Here is an 18,948-nt window from a genome sequence, read left to right as displayed (position 1 = left end):
AACAATAGCACAATAGTCTTACATGCACATTAGGTGTCCACTTCCTATATGGCACTTGTACCCTCAGAACATTAGTGAGGGGGGAAAAAAAAAAAAAGGCCTAGATTCATGTGAACGTATAAACTGCATTGCTAAAAATGGTTGTTAGAATATTCTAACAAATATATAGAGCATCATTCAAGACTGAGATAAGGTATGGCTTAACAAAAGCGATAATGCATTCAGACTTTTGTGTCCAGTTGTGGCACATTAACCACTTGCCGACCGCCGCACGCTGATTTACGTCAGCAGAATGGCACGGGTGTGCAAAAGGGCGTACTCGTACGTCCTTTTGTATTTCCCGCCTAGCGGGGGAGCGTGCTCGTGGACTCTATGTTCCCCGGCGGCCCGCGATTGCAAGGAGGAGAACTTCTGCCTAGCAACATGACAGGGATCTATTGCTCCCAGGAATTTGTCATGTTCTAGTGAGCCCATCCCCCCCCCCTACCGTTAGAACACACTGAGGGAACACATTTAACCCCTTCCCTGCCAGTGACATTTATACAGTAATCAGTGGCTATTTTTCGCTCTGATCGCTGTATAAATGCCAATGGTCCCAAAATAGTGTCAAAAGTGTCCGATCTGTGAGCCACAATGTCTCAGTCACGATAAAAATCGCAGATCGCCATTACTAGTTTAAAAAAAAAAAAAATTATAATAAAAATGACATAAATCTATTCCCTATTTTGTAGACGCTATAACTTTTGCGCAAACCAATCAATATACACTTATTGCGATTTTTTTTTACCAAAAATATGTAGAATACATATCGGCCTAAACTGTGGAGGAAATTTGTTTATTATATTTTTTGGGGCTAGTATAGCAAAAAGTAAAAAATATTGCTTTTTTTTTTTTCAAAGTTGTCGCTCTTTTTTGTTTATGGGGCAAAAAAAAAATAAAAAAATAAAAAAAAAACGCAGAGGTGATCAAATACCACAAAAAGAAAGCTATTTGTGGGAAAAAAAGGATGTAAATTTTGTTTGGGTACACGTCGCACGAAAAAATGCTCTGGTCACGAAGGGGGTAAATCCTTTCGGGGCTGAAGTGGTTAACTTGCGTTGCATCAAGGCAAGCCATTATGAATGGTGCCTCCAACGCGCCACACCTGACCAAAAAAAATAAAAAATTCACTTTCTTTCGGCAACACAGCATACCTCAATGCACAGTATGTTATAGGGTGACTATACTTTCCCACTTTTGCTTCTGAGTCGTCACCCTTTCACATATGCCCCAGTGGCAACTACAGGCAGCCATGTTCCACTGTGTTCACTAATCGAAAGCTAGCACAGAACGATGATGTGCAACCAACACTGGAGGGCCTACATATAGACAGAAGTGGCAAAAAGTGGGAAAAGAAAAAAAAAAAAAGTCTAATTCCTGCGGCCAGAAGTACAGCAAAAGCAGTGATCAGTGGTGATCCATCAATGGGAAATACACCTCAGGTGTGATAACTATTGTTTACAAACCTGAAATAAAAAATAAATAAAAAAAGCCAACGCCTGCTTCAACAGCCAATAGCATCATAATGGTAGCATAGGGCCACTACTGGGTCTCATCTAAATACACGTGGATTCATGATGTCACAGCCCTCTACAGGGGAGGGGTACAACAAGCAAGGCTGTAGTCAAAATAGAGCAATAAGTTTCATTTGCTTCATAGATAAGAAAATGTACTAGTTTCTCCTAAAATGCTAACAGGGCAACATGAGTTATGCTGGTAAAATGGCAAGATTTTCATGCAAGGTCTGTTATATATTTATAAAAAAAAAAAAAAAAAAAACATTGTTACAAGGAAAACACCTAAGACAACTGATTCATTGTTTTCCCTTAGATCCTCCCCAATCCCAGAGACCGCTTTACAACACGATGGAGACTGAACCTGGCAGTAGATGCAAAATGGTCATATCTATTTTAGATGGACGCAGCTTTTAACCCCAGAAAGCAGGATTTTCAGAACAAAAATGATGCACAAAAAGTGGAAATGAAATGTTGACAGCTTTAAAAGACATTTTCTCTCCATCTGAAAAAAGATACGATGGGGGCTACAGGTTCTGAGCAGCCACTGTGCTTACAATGTTTGTCTTGAAGATTAGAAATAAACTTATATAAAAAGATTGTTTAAAAAACTTTGATACTAATTCACAGTAAGTTTACAGAAGATATTAAAAAAAACAAAAATAAAAAAAACACACTCATAATAACCAATACACATTGTTTAATCCCCAGTAACCCAACACATGAATTTCTGATAGGCTTGTTGAGAGCACTGCAGCCACTAATGGTGTCTCAACGTCGGTATAAAACAATTACTGTGTGAAAGGCAAGGGGCGGCACATTGTCAAGTTGCTGCCATGCTACTGGAAGCCATTGTCCCAAGATCTGTAAATCTGTCATCAGGAGTCCGTGTCTGAACCAGAACTGCTCTCCCGGCTGATTTCAATCTGTAAGGAAGGGAGGTTGTCCAAGCGGCTCTTCTTCTGTCGGATCTCTTCCTTCTCCTTTATTAAAGCTCCCCAGGCCTGCTGTAGTACAGAGTCATCCTCTTCTGGGGCCCCACTGCCCTTAACTTCCTTCTCTACTGATCGCTCCTTTTCTTTTGGTGCTGTTCCCAAACGATTCCATAAGCTCCCTAATAGAGCAGAAACAGGAAGCATTATAAAATATGGCTTGAAGGATTCAAACAATGGGCAAAACAATCCTATTTGTTCATCACTTCCACTGTTTTGCAAGGCATACTTAAAGTGATTGTAAAAGAATAAATTTTATAAAAAACAAACATGTTGTACTTATCTGCTCTGTGCAGTGGTTTTGCACCACGATCCTCCTGTTCTTGGGTCCCCCGCCAAGTGTCCCAATAGCAAGCTGCTTGCTGTGGGGGCACTCGTGCATGCTCACTTCCGGGCCGGCTCTGTGTCCATAAGACACAGAGCGTGGATCACCCCCCCCCCCCCCCTTATTGGCTGAGATGCAGGAGCCACTGGCTCCCGCTGCTGTCAATCAGGAGGGAGAGACCCGGGAGAGCCTCGGGTCTTGTGTACATCACTGGATCGGGTTTAAAGCGGGGTTCCACTCAAATTTTTAACTTAATCTTACCCCCTTCAGTTAATTGCATAGATGTTCAAATACCGCACTTAATGTTTTTTTATCGCTGTAATTACCTTTATATTGTACTTTATTGTGGCACTTCCTGTCTCTCCTCCCATGGGAGTAGGCGTGTTTATTGCCTTTCCCCGACGCCACACTGTCTCCTGGGAGCTTAGTGTCGGGCTTCCCAAGATTCAGTGCGGAAACAATGATCATGCGTGTGAAGAAGTTGTGAATGAACAGCATTCATCGCATCCAGGAAATCAATGCTTGTGGGCTTCACATGCCCACAAGCAAGATGGAAACAGTCAGCATCACATTTTTCTTCAGTATGAAAACAGAGGCGGAAATATTACACCCAAACTGTGAGTATTATTTTGGGGTTAGCAAAGTGTCTCAATGACCAAAAAAAAAAAAAAAAATTGGTCGCCGGACTCCCACTTTAAGCAAGTATTAGAGGGGGCTGAGGGGGGGGGGATCTGCACACTGAAGGTTTTTTAAAAACCAAACAAAAAAAAACAAAAAAAAACACACCAGTGGTAGTATTAGAAAGACCCTTTTGCCAGATTCATTTCAGCAAAAATACCCAATGTGCACTTGTAATTTACATGCATCCTATGTACAAGAGTGTGTGCATGTTGGACTTCACATTTTTATTTTTTCATGTTAAAAACATTTATTTTCTCTCAACTTAATTACAAGGTCCTTATGTTACAGCACTGTTCAGGTGACAGGTTGTCTCTTTGAAGACAGTCTATATTCTGGTAATGTGCAACTGACCTGTTTTCTTTTCCTTGCTGTCAGAATAAAGACCTTTTCCTTCCAATTGTTTTGGCAAACCCAGCCGACTATGCACGTCAGATACTGGTTCTCTGCGAGGTGTAGGAATGTGACTCGACACTTTTCTGACTTCTGGCGAATGTGGTCTCTTTCCAAGCCTCTGCCGCACATCTGCATAGAAAAAGAAAGAAAGAAAAATTAAAGCTGTTATTAGGCCATCCCTAAAAACTGAATCCATCTAATGTTTTCACAAGACAGATTTTAAACTACTCAGCACAGCCACCCAAAACACACGCTTTATTATATATACACATACACATATATATATATATATATATATATATATATATATATATATATATATACATACATAAAAATACTGTATTTATTGGCGTATAACACTCACTTTTTCACCCTAAAAATTGGGTGCAAATAGTATGTGCGTGTTATACGCCAATACTTCAATTTTAGATGCCTCGGAGGGGACAGGGAGGGGGGCGGGATGAGCGCTGTCAGATTACATACAGTGAGAATCTCCTGTTTACTTGGCGGCCTCTGTAATAGGAAGTCCCGTCTCCTGGGCCCCCATTGGAACACTGTTCTGTCGATCATAGGAGATTCTCACTGTATATAATCTTTCGGCGCTCGTCCCGCCCCCCTCCCTGTCCCCTCTAGGCTGCAAATGGGCATCAATCAGGCTGCACTGATGGCAATGGTGAGGCTGCTGCATTGATGTGGACTGATGAGGTTGCATTGATGGCACTTGAGAGACTGCAGATGGGCATTGATGGGGCTGCATTGGTGGCAATGGTGAGACTGCAGATGGGCACTGACCCTTATTTTGCTTCAAAGTTCCTTATTGAAAATTTTATTTTTTTTCCCTGAAACTTCCCCCTTAAAGTTAATGTGCGTATTATACGCCGATAAATACGGTATAGATATATATATATATATATATATATATATATATATATACATACATACATATACACACACACACACACACACACACACACACACACACACACACACATATATATATAATATATAATAAATTGTTGTGTTTTGCAGATTTATTTTATATGTCACACGGTATTTGCACAGCGGTTTTTCAAATGCAACCTTTATTTAAAAAGAAACTTTTTTGAATTTTAATGCAAAAAAAATCCCACATCCATAACACATTTTTCGGTAAAATATAAAAGATGTTATGCAGAGTAAACAGATAGCAAACATGTCCCGCTTTAAAACTGTGCACGCCCATGCAACAGCGACAAACATAAGAGGTCTGGTGCTAGAATTACTGCCCATGATCTGACAAACCTGGTAATACCTCACATCTCTGGGACAATCGTTGTTAGCGCGTGTGACCGACACAGGCATTTGCCTTTGCACGTAAGCACAGGGGCAAAAAATGTTTTGTTCACTTTTATTGCTGTCACAAGGAATGAAAACATCCCTTGTGACAGCAATAGGCAAGTGACAGCTACTCTTTATGGAAAGATTTGGGGTCTGTAAGACCCCAAATCCCTCCACTGCACTTAAAAGCATTTGAGCACACCAAGATCAGTAAAACCATGTTTCACCTGAAATATAAGTGTAACAGGTAACATTGTATAAAAGGTGAACTTAGCCTTTAATATCAACCTCCTGTAATCCTCTGAGCAGGATTCGAAATGGAAGTAGCAGCATTCCAAGCCAGTCAGGGTTCTATCACTTTGCATAGTGTTGGCAATCTCCATTCCTGAATGTGCTTACAGAAGGGGAAGAGAAACCTGATCAGTCTGTTGCTGTTCCCTCATTACCTAATCACAGGCTGGAGAGGGCTGGTAACCAAGCTGCATTGCTTATCACAAGAGAAAACTGAGGTCACCTACACATCCATGATGTCTGTCAGCTCAGCCAAGATCACACAGGTGGATGAACAGAATTACAAATAATTTGGCAGGCAAGTAAACACATGTACTGTATAGTTTAACTGGGTATTTAGCTGTATGCCTATTCAGCTTTAATATTGGACAAAATCTAAACATTTACATCAAGGTCTTATTTAAATACTATTCTTAATTATACCAGATTTTGTTCCGGTTCCTGTCCCAGTTCCAGTCTGTCTGCTTGCTGTACTCTGCCTCTTCTCCTCAAGTAACAATCGGATATCTGCAGGCTTCTCAGAATGGGATTTACTACCAATACGATTTTTCACACTGCTTCCAGAGTCAGATCTCATTGAGTTCCTGGGAAAACAAACAGATAATTGAGTACTTACAGCTATGTTGGCCTAAACGACCCTAGAGGACAATACTCTGGTACCTGACCAAACTACAATGAGCGCTACAGCAACCCTGCTGTTTGTCAAAGTAACCCTATAGCCTTCTCTAACAGGTAAAATTAATAGCATTGTTTATTACCCAGCCGGCCAAATACGGTTTGAATCTTGGCTGGTTCAAGAGGAACCGGGTGAGATTCGAACCATGTATGGGAAGGCTGATTGTACCCAAGTTGATCTATTAACTTGGATACAACCAGCCTGCCGGATTTTGAAATGCAAATATTGCTAGCAGCTGTTATGAGCCCTACGCAAGCGAAGAGAAATTTTGAGAAAGCTAAAAGCAATCCGTGAGCTACTAATGTCAAGCATACAGTACAACAGCACCAGAAAGTTTACTCAATTCACCTTCAGAGTTCTCTGTATTCCTCTGCTGTCAGCTCACATGCTTTATACAAGTAGTGTACTCCCTGAATCCTGTTCTGTGTAGTTGCCATTCAAGCTTCCAAAATCAAGACTAAATGGGATTGGCGACTGAGAACTTCATTTTGCTAACTTTATTTTATATTACGCTGTCTCTGTGGGAGAGACAACTGAAATCTGCAGTGGGTATGTGATTAACTCTCTACTGCATCACAGACAAAGGAATGGGGTGGAATGGTGCACTATTGCAATACCTGGATGAAAAGACGTACTAAAGAGGTAGGCAACCCCCATTTTATGCATCATAAATTTGAATTGTTAGTTTTGGCATGGCTGTTAAAAAGGAGACATAAGTCCTCAGCAGCTAGTTAAAATGCAACTAACTGGTTTCCCCAGGGTATTTAATCGACATATCAAACAGACAGCAGTATGGGAAAAGCTTTTGGTCATACTTCTCTTCTGGGTCAAAAGAGTGCATTTAGTTTTGCTCTCCCGTGACTCAAAATCAGATGACAGTGTGCTAAACCCTGCTGTTGGCTGATATCACAGAGGCGGTCCAGGCTCTGGAAGGATCCCAACAATGTCGGGATCCATCCAGTTAACAGGATGCTGCTGAGAGCCTGAGCCAGCCGCTCCCACCCCCTCTACAGCCCGACACTCCAGTGAGCGCTGGAGGGGCAGAGTAGAGAGCGGTGATTGACAGTCAGAGCAGACTGAGAACTAAGCGATCAGTGGTCATGTGATCACTCAGTTCTCAGCCTTAGAGCTGGGTGGGACAGCTGCAGCATTGGACGTATGCTGCAGTCTAAAGTGAATAGGTATGTTTATTTTTTGATTTCCCACACTTCTTTAAAAAAAAAAAAAAAAAATCAAACCTAAACGCACCAAAAGCACGATTGCATCCGAGTTTTTCACGCGGTTCCAATTAGCTTCTATTAGACTGTGCGTTTTCTGAAAACGCAGGGTGTAATAGGAGTCAAGTGGAGTGCACCTAAAACGCGCTGCACCCAATCCTAAGCACACCAGTTCTTAAAATACAGTACTTTAAATACGACCAATATTAATTGGTCTAATTACCAAACGTGATTTCTGCTCATCAGCAGCTTTACATTTACATAGTTACAGTTACTGTATATACTGCTTAGGTCATATCACATGATATCAGGTCAGTTTTTGCTTCTTTTCTGGCCTACTGACATAATTTGTGTTGATGACACTGGTACATCATCCTGATCGCCCACTCGGGTTATTCTGTTCTTTCCTTAAGAGAAAATGGAATTGTGAACTGAGAGAAGTTGGAATTGTGAACCAAGATGGGTTGACTGTTTGGTCGTCCCACATGCATGACCCTGCACCAACTATATAGATCATTACAGAGCTAGTGTGTACTTTAATGGCCTGACCTCCGGAAGGTTTACCCCCCTTCCTGACCAGGCCACTTTTTGCGACATGGCGCTGCATTACTTTAACTGACAAATGCGCAGTCGTGCGTTTGTATTCCCACAAATAGAGCTTTCTTTTAGTGGTATTTGATCACCTCTGCTTTTTTTTATTTTTTTGAGCTATAAACAAAAAAACAGACAATTTTGAAAAGAAAAACAAAACAAATTGTTTTTTACCTTGTTAAAAAACCTATCCAATAAATGTTATTTTTTTAAATCAAATTTTCTCATCAATTCAGGCCAATATGTATTCTGCTACATATTTTTGGTAAAAAAAAAACCTCCCAATAAGCGTATATTGATTGGTTTGCACAAAATATATAGCGTTTAAAAACTATGGGATATTTTTTAATTTTAATAGTAATGGCAACGATCAGCGACTAATAGCGGGAATGTGATGTTGCAGCAGACATTCAGACACTTTTTTGGGAACCAGTGACATGAATACAGTGATCAGTGCTAAAAACATATATACACTGTCACTGTACTAATGACATTTGGCTGGGAAGGGGTTAACGTCAGGGAATATCAAAGGATTAACTGTGTGCCTAGCCAGTGTTTTTCTAAACTGTGGGAAGACATGAATCCTAGACCCTGCTTTGCAGAGACAAAGGATCCATACCCTCCCTCTTGTTAGAACGGCAATTTGCCTTGTTTACATAAGCAGATTGCAGTTTTGTCTCTGTGGCTGATGAACGGCAGGTGCCAGTGGACATCGAGTCTGCGGTACTCGTTGATTGGTACCCGCAGCGGAAGCATGCCACCGGCAGCGCACATTTGCGCCCCCTACCCGGAAGTGCAGGATCACGTGTATATATACACGTGATCCTGCACACAGCGGCCACCCTGTAGCAGTAAAACTGCTATATGGTGGTTGGCAAGTGGATAAAGTTTAACTAGAGGCAAAACTTATTTTTAAGTTTTGGACAGAGTGGAGAGATGGTTTAAAACACCTATTAGGTTTTTATTGCTGTCTGTGTCCCCGTTAGGGAGATTCGCTCTCTCCATTTGTCAAGTTTCCCATTATCATTGAAAGTAACAGTAAAAGAAAATCCCAAATTTTGGGATGTCCCCAGAAAAGTAAGAGGAAAAAGTATTTCAATGGGGACACTAGTTCTGGCGACGAGGGGGTCCCCAAGAAATTCCCTTAATTTGCAGGGATTTCATCTCACTTCCTGTTTGGTTATGGAACAGTAAGTGAAGGCAAATCTCACCAATGGGACGAAGACAGCAAAAATAAACCTTACAGGAGGTTATAACCATCCCGCACTCTATTCAAAAATGAAAAAAAAAAAGTTGTGCCTATAGTTCTACTTTAAATGATTGTGTGCTTTTACATTTTAAGATGGGCTCAAAATAGGCTTGAATATTTGATGACAGTTTTGAATGGTAAAATGTTTTTCTAAAGGACACTGTAAAAGTCCCAGTTATCTGCATTTGTATTAATTAAAATGTACAATAGAAATCACCCAGATTATCATATCATAGTAAGCTTGTGGCATTCTGGTTACACATTTAGGTTTTTCAGAAAATAAGCTCTGCATTAGGGACTCCTCTTTGCTAACATTTATTGCACAACTCTGCAGAATGCTGGCATTACACAGGAAACAGCCAGTCAGGTAATTGGAAGGTCAGAAGGAACATCTACGTAAATCGTATCTCCATTAACCATAGAAAGGTCACAGCTATATTTTTTCTGGAACCACAGGGTCTTTTTTCAGAGAGATTACATGTGTGCTTCTGTGCTGTATCCTTGGCCAAGCTGCAGTGAAAACTGTTGCTATTCAGCTTTAATGGTCCATCAAAACTGAACTCCTGAAGCAGAAAAGCCTGAACCATAAAAGCCTATGCAGCCACCACATCTCAGGACTAATAAGGAGGCAATGTATTATATTTTGAAGTTTAAATACACTTCAAATACATACCCTTTTCCAAAGTATATGCATTTCATTCATTCCTGATATAGCCCTGCCAGATAGCAGAACAGCAGACTGAAAAGGCAGCATACCGATCAGTCCCTCTCTCTGCTGCTCCTATCAGGTGCTTATTAGCACATGAACGCACAATTGACCGGCTTACTTGTGCTGTACTCCCCTCTGCCAGATTGAGCTCTGCAGTGCAGTGAACTGCAAATGGCTGATACCAGGTCAAATTCAGATATTTACAACTGCATGCATTTGAAAAAAACGATGAAATGCAGAGCTGCATTAAGTTGTGTCTTTTTTAATCTGAGATCAGCTTTAAGCAAATATCCCACCCAATATGTTTTTAAAGCATCACTTTTTTTTTTTTTTTGCTGAAGCAATGACCCATGCACAGTACTGAAGGTCAAACCTCTACTGTCTGCAGGTCAATGTTGGGGACCATCAAAGGCCTTATAACATAAAACCTCTGGCGGATGGGACTATTGATAAAAAGCTTGCAATGGAAACGTAATTCACAACAGTCCTTCCTCCCTTTACGGGGTTGATGTGGCTATGTTTCCCAGGAAGCATTGCCTAAAGCAGTGGTCATCAACCCTCTCCTCAGGGCCCACTAACATGCCAGGTTTGCAGGATAACTGAAATACATCACAGGTGAGATCATTTGCTGCTCAGTGATTGCAGTATTCTCCTCAAGGTAATACTTAAAATCTGGCCTGTTAGTGGGCCCTGAGGACAGGGTTGATGACCACTGGCCTAAAGACTTTATACTCATACTTGGCATAAAATAAAATTCACTTCAACCATCAAGTGCAACAGTGACACCTGCTGGCCAGACTGCACCATACCGATATAAGTAGTATAGCTAAACTCCGGGAAACCTAAAAACTCTCCCTTGCACTGGGACTTTGCCCACACTACAGGAGCACCTACCTGCATGTTTAGTCTAGGGCAAGGTTTCTCAAATTCAGTCCTCAAGTACCCCCAACAGGTCATGTTTTCAGGATTTCCCTCAGATGAAATGGCTGTGGTAAATTACTAATACAGTGAAACTGATCAAATCACCTGTGCAAAATAACAGAGAGCCTGAAAACTTGACCTGTTTGGGGTACTTGAGGACTGGAGTTGAGAAACATTGGTCTAAGGGACAGCAAAAGCACTTTTACTTACTCAATCCGCTGCTCCTCTTGAAGGTGTTGTTCCCCTATGCTCTAGCAGTTGACTGTCCCTAAGCATCCTCACATCCAATTCCGGGCTATGGTACCTGCATTGGTCTTGATGAAGTTAGAGGACCTTAGACCACCGGAGCATGGGGGAGAAGAGGCTGCAGGGACCAATCTAGCAGAGTGAAAGAGCTGGCAGGAGCAGACGATCAGGTAAGTAAATATTTTTCAAATCCCCTAGACAGAAATGAGCAGATAACCCTTGAATGCGGGAGCAGCCTCACTGGAGTTCAGCTTTCAGTTAGCCCCTTTCACACTACTGCAACTTTAAAGTCACTTGATTTTGCCGCGATTTCAGGAAATGCCTGTGTAAACCTGAGTCTATGGACTTCAACTCGTATCAAAGTCGGACCAGTGTTAATTTTGGCAGCAAATTTCGATTCAGTTTTGGGACTAAAATGGTGTTTTGGTCCCATTTTAGTCTTTTGCAATTGTTTTAGTTTTAGTCATATTTAGTTGACTAAATCTCTAGTACATTTTAGTCAACTAAAACTCATTTTTGTTGTCTAAAATCTAATTGGTGTAATTAAATTGTAATGCATTAGTTAACATTTCTCTACAATTTCCAAACTCATTATATGCTGCTGGAGTGAAAAATTTCATATATTATTTAAAGGTATTGAGGTATAAACATGCACGAAAGACCAGTGTTAATTTTTAAGTCAAATTTCAATTTAGTTTTAGTCGTATTTTAGTCGACTAAAATAGTATTCATTTAGTCGACTAAAATGTTTTAGTCATTTTAGTTGAGGAAATTAACCCTGGTCGGACCAAAGTAGTAGAGGGACTACTCTGAAGTCACACAGATATGAATGGTACTCCTTGGAAATCATGGGGTACGACTTGTCACGCGACTTTGTAGTCCCAAGTCGCACAAGTGTGAAAGGGGCCTAAGCACTGATGGTGTCAATGCTCATCTAATTCACCAATGCTGCAGAAGGTGGTCTAGTAATTACTATGGGGGAGATATACTAAAATTGGAGCACTCAGAATCTGGTGCAGCTGTGCATAATAACCAATCAGCTTCTAACTTCAGCTTGCTGAATCAGGCTGGGTTCACACTTGTATGACAAACGCTCCGACATTGGGAGCACATGACGTGTGAAAATCAATGTTTCCCTATGGGAGCCGTCTTAACTGGTCCGACACAAGTCGGTCCGACTTTGAAAATGCTCCCTGCACTACTTTGGTCCAACTTTGATCCTACTTCAGCCCATTGAATATCACTGAAGTTGGATCAAAGTCAGATCGCCGTCTTGACAGAACCGACTTTGGCATGCGACTTGTGCTCTGATCTTGAAGGGGAACTCCACGCAAAATTAAAAAAAAAAAAAAAAAAAAAAAAAAAAAAAAACGCATGGGTTCCCCCTCCAAGACCATACCAGGTTCTTCAGTCTGGCATGGATTTTAAGGGGAACTCCCACGCTGAGGGGTCCCCCGCAGAATCCATACCAGACCCTTATCCGAGCATGCAGCTAGGCAGGTCAGGAAAGGGGGTGGGGGATAAGCGAGCGCCCCCCCCCCCCTCCTGAACCGTACCAGGCCACATGCCCTCAACATTGCGGGGGGAATCAGTGCTTTGGGGCAGGGGGACCTTGCACCCCCCCTACCCAAAAGCAACTTGTCCCCATGTTGATGGGGACGACCCTGGCCGTTGGTTGTCGGGGTCTGCAGGCGAGGGGCTTATCGGAATATGGAAGCCCACTTTAACAAGGGGAGCCCCAGATCCCGACCCCCCACCCTATGTGAATGAGTATCAGGTACATTGTACCCCTACCCATTCACCTAAAAAAGAAAAGTGTGAAAAATAAAACAGTACACAGGTTTTTTAATGTAATTTATTAAGGCAGCTCCTGCGTCTCTTCCGATTTCTTCTCCCCTCTCCGACTCTTCTGCCTCCTCCACTGACGTCTTCTGCCTCCACCGGTTCTTCTCCACTGATGTCTTGTAGCCCTCTCCGGGTCTTCTCCCTCTGTTGACTCGACGCTTTCTCCCACTCTAATGCTGGGTGCGTGGCACTAATATTGGCATGGGGGCGGGGTCACCAGGTGATGTCACCCAAAGGCCCCTCCCCGGATGACGCCATCGCCCCATCATGCCCCGGGCAGTGAAGTCATAAGGGGTGGGGCCTCTGGGTTACATCACCCGGTAACCCCGCCCCATGCCAATATAAGTAGTGGCACACCGCGCACCCAGCATTAGCGTGGGAGAGAGCATGGAGGCAATATCAGAAGAAGAACAGAGGGAGAAGACCCGGAAAAAGAGGGAGAAGACCCGGAAAAAGAGCGAGAAGACCCAGCAGAGGGAGAAGACCCAGAGAGGGCTAGAAGACTTCAGCGGAGAAGAACCGGTGGAGACAGAAGACGTCAGTGGAGGAGGCAGAAGAGCCGGAGAGGGGAGAAGAAAATCGGAAGAGATGCCGGAGCTGCCTTAATAAACTAATTTAAAAACCTGTGTACTGTGTTTTATTTTTTACACTTTTTTTTTTTTTTAGGTGAATGGGTAGGGGTACAATGTACCCCATTACTCATTCACATAGGGTGGGGGGCCGGGATCTGGAAGCCCCCTTGTTATAAGGGGGCTTCCAAATTCCGATAAGCCCCCCGCACGCAGACCCCGACAACCAACGACCAGGGTTGTCGGGAAGAGGCCCTTGTCCCCATCAACAGAATATTTCACTGTAATTTGTGAGATTCCCACAGTGTGCATTAAAAGCTGTTGCACAGATAAGAGCCTGTCCAGCATAATCTAACCCTTTCCTCGACAGCTTGCTTGTCCCTCTGGCCCACCTCTTTCATTCACTTGATTCCAGTTTTCAATTATGAAATCCAAGGATCACATGTGGGCGTTTGCCGTTTTCAGGAAACTATGTACAGCTCCTTGCCAACCGCTCCCACCAGCCATGACACCTATATATAGTATATAGGTGATTGTGGTGACGAGTTCCAATAGGTAATGACTAAGCGTTAACATTTGCGAGAAACACGTCTACTACCTCTTTGTCCCCTGCTCCACCTGTCAACCACTTGTCATATGAAGCTTCAATAAAAGGATGAAAGTGCAGCTGTCCGGAATCATTTCCTTAAGTTTCCTTAAGCATGCGAGCTGGGCTAGTACCTGACTAGTGTGTGTGGGGATTAACCAGAGACTGACTCACCTGGAGCGGCTTTTCTCGCTTTAAATCCTTTGTTCGGCCACTAGCGGGGGTTAAAAGCGCCCCGCTAGCGGCCAAAAAGTGCCGCTAAAACTAGCCCCAGTGTGAAAGGGGTCTTATTCACACAGCTGTAAATTTTACTGTTATTAAACGTGTTTTCTAGGAGAAAAGTCATACTTCATATTCCCATCGCACACATTCCTGGATGAGCTCTCAAATTTGGGTGCTGCTGCAACAACCAGCTGGATACTGGTTCAAGTCACAATGAAGATATTTGCCAGCACACCATGGAACGACATAAATAGCGTCCAAATGGATAATTTATTGCATGATCACAACACAAGGGGAGTGCAACGTTTCAGAGTCACGCAGGACCCCTTCGTCAGGCATGTGATAAATGTGGGGTAACAGTGAAAAGAATTAAAATAACCATCAACCAAATCAGAAAAACCAGAAAAAGAAAAAAACAAGAAAAAAACCAAAGCTCCTCCCACCCCCAGACTGGTATGACATCATAAATCCTACCAAAACAGCTCAAATAATTCAAATACATTAGCACAATATCACAGATTTGAGAAAAAAAACATATGTCAAAACAAAGGTTTAGTAAACCGATATGTTGATAATGCCTTTGTAGTACCTTTCTATTATTGTAATGGCGTGTGTCCCCAAACACTGTGGGGACGGACCAGCTGCTGGGGGGCATCTGTATGCAGTGCACGATCTTGTTCTAGATCGGCGCCAGTGCAAGGCTTAGAAGCTATAGAGCAGATCGCGGCAACGATCACAGACCAAGCTTGCGCAATGCAGCAGCGGTATCCGAGCAACCAGGGACGCTGTAGTGCCGAGGCGCCATGGCGTTGGAAGACGTGTGACGTCGGCAGTGCGAGGATCCTGCGTGACGCCAAAACGTTGCTCTCTCCTTGTGTTGTGATCATGCAATAAAATTATCCGTTTGGACACTATTTATGTCGTTCCATGGTGTGCTGGCAAATATCTTCATTCTAGTAGAAAAGTTCCTGCATAATATTCAGTAAAATACTTGTGTATAGATACGTACAAAATGTGTTTGATACTTTATTTTCCCCCTTTGTTTAGACTTATTTACATGTTTAGAAACGCTTACACATGCGTTATGCGCAAGCATATAAAAGCGCATGTTCTTAGACTTTTCGGATTCTGTGTTACGCCCCTTTCACACTGACAGACTGATTGGGTCGGCCTGTCAGTTTTTCAAGCTGACGCAATTGGACCATCCATAGCTCTCTATGGAGGGGCATCCCGCCGGCATCCGATCCAATCTGGTCCACTAAAAACAGACGGAAGGGGATCCGTTCCCCATGCTTTCAGCAGGTCAGATGGAAACGGACAAGCAGTCCACTTCAATCCGACCACCCAATAGAGAAGAGCGGGCTACGTCTGTCTACTCTGCATAGCAGAACGGAGCGGACACGAACATGTCTCCCGCCTACTCAGCGGTCAGATTCCTCGCTGACCAGGTGGATCCGCTTGGCGGAGTCCGCCCCGTCTGCAAGGGGGATTACGGATCTGAAAGCAGCTCATGTTTATGCACCTGTGTGAACAGTTCCAGTGGAAAACAATGCAGCTGCATTCAGATCTGTAATATAAAAACACTTGTATATGTGTTTTTTTACAGCCGTGTGAATGAGGTTTTCAAATATCTGGATGCTAGGTCAACTTTCAGGCCTCTTGCACATGGACATAAAAATGTAATTGTAATTTATATTCAGGATCTTGTTGAAAGATAGATCCTGAGCAAAATGATTTGTAAAGACGTTGCGTTAAATGCACGAAAAACGTGTATACATGCGTTAAACTCTTCATCCTCTTCTATTTGCCAGTGTTGCAATATATGCACACATACATGTGTATGTGCGTATATCACTGCACTTAAACATAAAATGTTCTGTTTTTTTTTTTTTTGCTGCTCTGTACTCCCCGCTGTATTACTAATTACTACACAGCTTTGTGCATTGTTCCATGGATAACAATTCACACCTGTGTACAGGTCAGTAAATGTGGCTTTTTTTTTTTTTTTTTTTTTTAACTCCGATATGTGCAAGGTGCCTTAAACTAAAGCCTCACCTGGTGATATTTTGCTTTCCCTGGTTCCTCCTGAAGGTATGGCTAAACTCCATTGCTTTCTATGATTTCACTGTAAATTGTGAGATTCCCACAGTGTGCATTAAAAGCTGTTGCACAGATAAGAGCCTGTCCAGCATAATCTAACCCTTTCCTCGACAGCTTGCTTGTCCCTCTGGCCCACCTCTTTCATTCACTTGATTCCAGTTTTCAATTATGAAATCCAAGGATCACATGTGGGCGTTTGCCGTTTTCAGGAAACTATGTACAGCTCCTTGCCAACCGCTCCCACCAGCCATGACATCAATAGGTCTAAAATAAGATATGTAATGAAAAACAAAGGTTTTATTTACACAGAAGGGTCATTAGCACAGGCCTTGACAAATTAGCTTTGAATCTAGGAGCCAGCAAAAAAAAAAAAAAAAAAAAATAAGAGCCAGTTTCTTAAGCATAGCGTGGATTGTCAGTGCCAGGGGCAAGGCAAGTAATTTGCAACCCCAAACCCTAACTTACCTACAGTAGAGAGGCCAGCCAATAACCCCTGACATAATGGGTTATAGGCTGGCCGGAAAGAATGACAATAAAAACCTGTTATTGGGGAAAATCTTTATTATGCAGATTGCCCTCTCAGAAATGTTCACAAATGCCTCATCTCTCTCACACCCCGCTACAGCACTCATCTCTTCACAAAAATCGCCCCGTGGAGTGTTGGTACGTGATGAAAAAAATTAACCTTAGCTCTACTACAGGTAAGCAGCAGAGTGAAAAAAAAAAAAAAAAAGTTTAGATTTAAAGGGTATCTCTACTTTCACACTTAAAACAAAACAGAAAAAAAACCCCCAAAACATTAAGCCCCTTCTAACAACCTCCTCACTGCTGTCGCCCCATCTGTCTTGTGTAACATCATCTGCCGCAGCCATCCACGGTCACCGATGTGCATCTTCGAACACTTGAAACAAATGCACACAGCCCTGGAAGTGTAGTGTAGAAGTATAATCATTGGTTAGCATGGTCAGGTGACAGTGCTGACCAATGAGAGCCTTCTTTTGTCTCAGAAGAAAGAAAAGACTCATTGGTCAGTGCTGTGACATGACCACGCTAAACAATGGGCAGGAGCCCTTGCAAAGATTATACTTCTACACAGCTTCCAGGGCTGTGTACGGATTTCAAGTGCACGGAGATGCACGCGGGCGACCGTGGGCAGAGCAGCGGTGGATGTTACACAAGACAGATAAGTGCACAGCAGGACGGCAGCAGTGAGGAGGTTGTTAGGAAGGTTTTAATGGTACCAACAGTGAATGAGCCGACAAAAGCCCAGGTGCCAGGACACATTCTCTAGTAACTATGGTGACCTGGGATTTGGTCAAGTGCTGCATTAACATGTTGATGAAGTAGAAAAAGAGAACCAGAGAAGGCAAAATATAAACAGATTACATTTTAGGCTTTAAATATGTACTACAAATAGTTACAATAGGATTTTTTCGGCATACTTACCTGTAAAATCCTTTTCTTAGAGTACATCATGGGACACAGGCTTCATTACCTGCTGGGTTATACTTCATCTCCAGGTGAATGGACACTGGTAGACCAAAGCTCTTTAGACAGGAATTGATCCACCATATAACCCCTCCTATACAGAAAGTACTTCAGTTTTGTAGCAAGCAAATCCTATTTTTATTTTCATACATCATGGGACACGGAGTTAGGCTAATATTCATTACCTGCTGGGACGTCCCAGAGCAATAGCCTTGAGGGGAGGGAGACACGCTGCCAAACAACAGCCATCAGACCTTACACGGCAGCCTGCAGTACACTGCGGCCGAAAACTGAATCCTCAGCTGCTCAAACATCCACTTGATAACATTTTGTGAACGTATGCACTGAAGACCAGGTAGCAGCCTTACAAATCTGAGTCACAGATACCTGATGGTGAAAAGTTTCCTACGTCCCTGGTAGAATGAGCTTTCAATCCAGGGCTTGTCCTCCCCTGTTCCAAGCCAACAAGATGTCTTGTTGTAGAGGCCTGGAAAGAAACTGGGCATAGGGCACCGCTTCGAAGGAAGATACCATTCTCTCTAGAAGACTCATACAGAGCCAAATAGTGGGTTGTCTGGTGCCCCTTATCTGACACATCTGATCTTTCAGGGCATAGATCCTTGCGGGTGGCAAGAATGCTCTTGCTTGGACTGTATCTAGGATCAGACCTAAATACTTTAAACTTTGAGCTGGTCTCAAGGTTGACTTCTCGGTAAGTGTAAATATGCATCCTTTATAACGATGGAGGCTAGAAAGTCTCCCATCTGGAGTGAGGCTACTACTGAGCGGACAGACTCCATCCAAAAGGACTGGATCAGGAGATACTGGTTCAGGGATCTCGGGTCCAAAATGGGCCTTGTATCCCCATTTGGTTTTTGAACCGTAAATAGGTTTGAGTAAAACTCTGCATCCCTTTCGGGTACAGGAACCTCTACAATTACTCCTTGATGCACTAAATGATGTAGTGCCTGAAGCAA

The 18,948-nt window shown here is 42.7% G+C and overlaps 1 protein-coding gene across 2 annotated transcripts in view; it reads right to left on the bottom strand.

Annotated features, from left to right (window-relative positions):
• Positions 1–2,233: 2,233 nt before the first annotated feature.
• NCBP3 (nuclear cap binding subunit 3) overlaps positions 2,234–18,948 on the bottom strand; it is a 59,442-nt gene continuing 42,727 nt past the window's right edge. For both annotated transcript variants that reach the window (XM_073616599.1, XM_073616600.1), the window contains exons 10-12: positions 5,976–6,136; positions 3,903–4,073; positions 2,234–2,667 (exon numbers count right to left, since the gene is read on the bottom strand). In XM_073616599.1, the coding sequence (XP_073472700.1) occupies positions 2,432–2,667; positions 3,903–4,073; positions 5,976–6,136 (568 nt within the window). In that variant the 3' untranslated portion in view covers positions 2,234–2,431. The remainder of the gene's footprint in view (positions 2,668–3,902; positions 4,074–5,975; positions 6,137–18,948) is intronic.

The sequence above is a fragment of the Aquarana catesbeiana genome, linkage group LG02 (assembly GCF_042186555.1).
Source record: "Aquarana catesbeiana isolate 2022-GZ linkage group LG02, ASM4218655v1, whole genome shotgun sequence".
Taxonomy (NCBI): domain Eukaryota; kingdom Metazoa; phylum Chordata; class Amphibia; order Anura; family Ranidae; genus Aquarana; species Aquarana catesbeiana.
Note: the sequence above shows the minus strand (reverse complement) of the source record. Positions and strands in the feature narration are given on the sequence as shown.